Source organism: Salvelinus sp. IW2-2015, unplaced genomic scaffold (assembly GCF_002910315.2).
Source record: "Salvelinus sp. IW2-2015 unplaced genomic scaffold, ASM291031v2 Un_scaffold11115, whole genome shotgun sequence".
Taxonomy (NCBI): Eukaryota; Metazoa; Chordata; class Actinopteri; order Salmoniformes; family Salmonidae; genus Salvelinus; species Salvelinus sp. IW2-2015.
In genome coordinates this window covers 1-3,879 of record NW_019952372.1, presented here as the reverse complement: position 1 = coordinate 3,879, position 3,879 = coordinate 1, and the positions used below count along the sequence as shown (strand labels likewise).

Here is a 3,879-nt window from a genome sequence, read left to right as displayed (position 1 = left end):
GACACACTGCTGGAACGACACAACAAGATACTGCAGGAGACCGTCACTAAAGAGGCCGAACTCAGAGAGCGGTGTGTGGAGGAGTAACCTTGCCTGAAGACTTGTATTAGCTCCCAGAGCTCATGCCTTTAGCTCAGTGGATTAACGTTTCCCATCTCTCCTTTATCTTCCTCCAGACTCCTGTCTCTCCAGGCGGAGAGTATGTCGCTGAGGACAGAGCTTGCCCAGACGGTGGGTCAACTTACCTCCCAGGCCGACGCCCAACGCTCAGGGTTCCGGGAGCAGATCCGCCACCTTCAGGACGAACACAGAACTACAGTAGAGACCCTGCAGAACCAGATGACCCGGCTGGAGAACCAACTATTCACATTGCAGAGCCAGACCGGTAAGACCAGAGAGGCTGAGGATTGGGTTGAGAGTGGGAAAGAATAGAGTGCGGTTCTGGAGAGGAAAAGAGAGGAGGGGGGTGAGTGTTGGGTTCGAGAGCCAGCGGAGAGTGAGAAGGGGATGGAGACCAGGGGAAGGGTAGAGAGAGGGGTTGTGAGTTGAGCATGAGAGAGCAGAGCTGATAGACCTTATATATCACCTCCCACACAGGGGCCCTCTGGAGCCACTCAGTGTAAGCACACACTCCATCTATCTCTCTACCTTTTCATCTTACTCGTCTAGTGTGGTAGTGCAGCTGTTTAAAGATGGGAGAGAGAGCTGAGTGAGAGGGGACTTCCTTCTTCTCAGCCTGGCCAGGTGTTAGTTAGTGTGAAGGCTACAAAGAGCCCATCCAGCCCTGCTCTGCCCGCCCCTCTGGGTAGCACCAGCACACTGGCATCTGGAGAGCCTTGTCGTTAGTGCCACCCTAACACAAAAGTTGGGCGCAGTTGCACTTCTGGAGACAGCTGGATCCCTTCTTATAATCAGAAATTACTTCTGCTTCTTGTCTCTCTTCCTTCATCTGCACTGAACCTTAAACGGTTTAAGATTTGATTGAATCTTAAAGTGAAAATTATGTTAACTTGAAGTGCAAGTTAGGGTCAAGAGGTTCCAGAGAGACTCCACCACTGTGGGTGTTCTCTAGGGTGTGAAGAGCAGGGCGGGCTGCAGGTGGTTCTACCCACACGTCTTTCACTCTCTCTGTCCATCAATCAGACACCCGCCCTATCTCTTTCTCTACCTCTCTCTCTCTCTCACACAGATACACACACCTACCAATATGAAGTGCGCTCTTTTTCAGCACAGTTATTTTTATCATCCTCTGTTCATGAACTTATCTAAGCCCAGCTTAGGAATTACATTGAAGTAGGTAATTACATTGTTGCACTCTGCCCGACTAGATGATATGTGTTGTCTTACTCTCTCCACCGTCCCCTCCCCCTCATTTCTCTCCACCGTCCCCTCCCCCTCGTTTCTCTCCCCCGTCCAGCTCCAGTCCAGACCAGTCGTAAGCCAGTGGTGGACCGCCGGACTGTGGACCAGGGGGCGATGGGAGGGCTGGGCCTGGGCCTCAGTGACCAGTTCGACCTCTCAGGTCCCCACTGGCTAACGTAGCAGCGCACAGGAGAGCGGACACTGCGAGCACCCACTTGAGCACAACCCCTCCTTATCCCCCCCCCCACACCACACCCCCTACCCTCACCTGCGCCAGACATCTTACTCACCGCCCCAGCACCCCCAGAACCCAGTAACAGGGGAGTTTGTGTCCATGCATGAGTTCACATCGAGAAGACAGTACTGATCAGGTTGGTCTTTTTCCCAAAGAGACATGCTATTTGAGATTACTGCTGTTCATCTTCGGAATACCCTGTCTGCTAAAGGAACGCATGTTGCTGTTGTTGAGTTGGTGTGCAAGAGGCCGTGTTGTGTGCCTGCGCAGGGTGGAGCGACCTAAAGAGAGCAAATTCATCACCACGTCAGCACACGTTACCACGGCCACCAAACCTCACACGCGCTATGGCCAACACGGGCTCCGCCGACTGAACACTCGCCACTCACCTGCCGACTGAGCACCGCACCCGCCACGCCTGCGCCCTATCCCACCTGTCTCCTGATGCAACATGTCAACTGTCTGACCACCTCTACTCCACACACACACAACCACACACACAACGCACACACCACACACAACCACACCACATCATGCACACAACACACACAACAACATACGCATCGTACCCCCGCTCATAGCTGTGAGTTCAGTATTCCTTTCTCTACATGTACGTGTTGGAAGTCTGAGACGTACGTGCTGTCGCGACGTAACCATGGAGAGGGAGAAGAGTAGTAAGCCAAACCTGGATATCTGAAGAATCGTCCTCTCCTGCAGTCTCAGTCTTCCTGCGCGGTCAGGCAGATGAGATGAGGCGGGCTCCCGGGCGTCCCCGTCTCAGGTAGCACATCCACTGTCTTAACCAACTACGACTAGCCCTGTAGAGAGAAGAATAAACTGTGCCCCTATCGTCTGCACATCGGGTAGGTACAGCACACAATACCCTGGTCATACATCAGACACACCCACACACACCTTGTACATCAGCCACATCCACACAGCACACACACACACACCTGTATACTAACAGACACCACCCACACACACACACTCGGTACTCAACACCAGAGACACCACCACACACTGTACGTACACACACCACACCACACTGTCTACACAGACACAACCCACGCCTCTGTACTACACACACACACACACGCTGAACCAACACACACACACACACACACAAACTGTATTCTACACAGGACCACCCACACCACACCTCGTAACATCTACACACTACAGCAGACTCTCTTCTCCCACAACACCCCCATCAGATCTCCTTCTGAACCCATCAGCTACCATTCTAGTGACCAGTCTGCACAGCCAGACCCTCCATATTTGACGTGAGTAGCGTGCGAGAGCGAGGTTGGAATGTTTAGTGACTGGGCCGTCCCACACTGGTCGGTCCGCGCACTGATTCACCCGCCGGCTGATTTCGATTTCAGATCCTTACCGAAGCACAATGGGCTTGAAATTGATGGACGTAATCCTCGCCGCGCAGCGATGCCGTCGTGTCTCAACGAGAACACTACAACCTATGCCAATCTAGCCTACCCACTTGATTGTTGCCCACCACCACTGGTTGTCAGAACCACACATTCTCACCGCATCCTCACCAACACTGCACCAGCGATCGTAGACCAACGCATGCTGTCATGACTTCTTCCTCCGATTTGCCACGATCCAACATCAAAGTGTGTGAGTGTGTCAACACAATGCGGCCGTCAACTACCCACCGCACACATGAGTCCGGTAGACCTTTAAAGTGAGAAGATGCCTTCACTTACATCCGCTGCTCCAAGCACCGACCGCTCGTGCGTGCAATCTTCCTGTAAGTCAACACGAAAAAGGCTTAGTGAACAATATATCAAGTAGGCAACAATAAAAAACAACAGTCGAAATACACCAGCTAGAGAGGCTCTCCTACAGTTGGGTACTGCTACAGACAGTCCAATTGTGCCGGCGCGCCACCGCGGTTAGTCGGCGAATCTGATGTCATCACACCAGCCGGTCCGCAGCCTACGCCGCGCGCGCGGGGCCGCCGCGCGCCGCCCCCCGTACATACTGTATACATGATAAGGCTCCCCGCCGCAAAGTGCACTATGCACACCTCAGCATGATACACCGAGATCTAGCTAGCAGTGCCTTAACAAACCAGGGCCAGATGCCCGTCGGGCGTGCTCCACGCCACGCTGCGTGCCCCCGGCCTGGGCACACAATGGCAAAATACGCGGTAGCCATTGGCTTCACTGTCCCAGCGTTACTTATCCGGCATTTGGCCGCGGTATAACGTTCGTCCCGAGCAAACAGTTTTGGTTAGCTATAGACCTGCGGATAGC

General features: G+C 53.5%; 1 protein-coding gene across 1 annotated transcript; it reads left to right on the top strand.

Moving 5' to 3' along the window:
* The first annotated feature begins 6 nt into the window (after window positions 1–6).
* LOC112080033 (GRIP and coiled-coil domain-containing protein 2-like) lies at window positions 7–1,997 on the top strand. The gene is made up of 4 exons (XM_024145821.1): window positions 7–71; window positions 177–385; window positions 1,418–1,538; window positions 1,868–1,997. Exons 2-4 carry the CDS (start codon window positions 202–204, stop codon window positions 1,995–1,997), a joined length of 435 nt encoding a protein of 144 aa, XP_024001589.1. The 5' UTR covers window positions 7–71; window positions 177–201.
* Window positions 1,998–3,879: the final 1,882 nt, after the last annotated feature.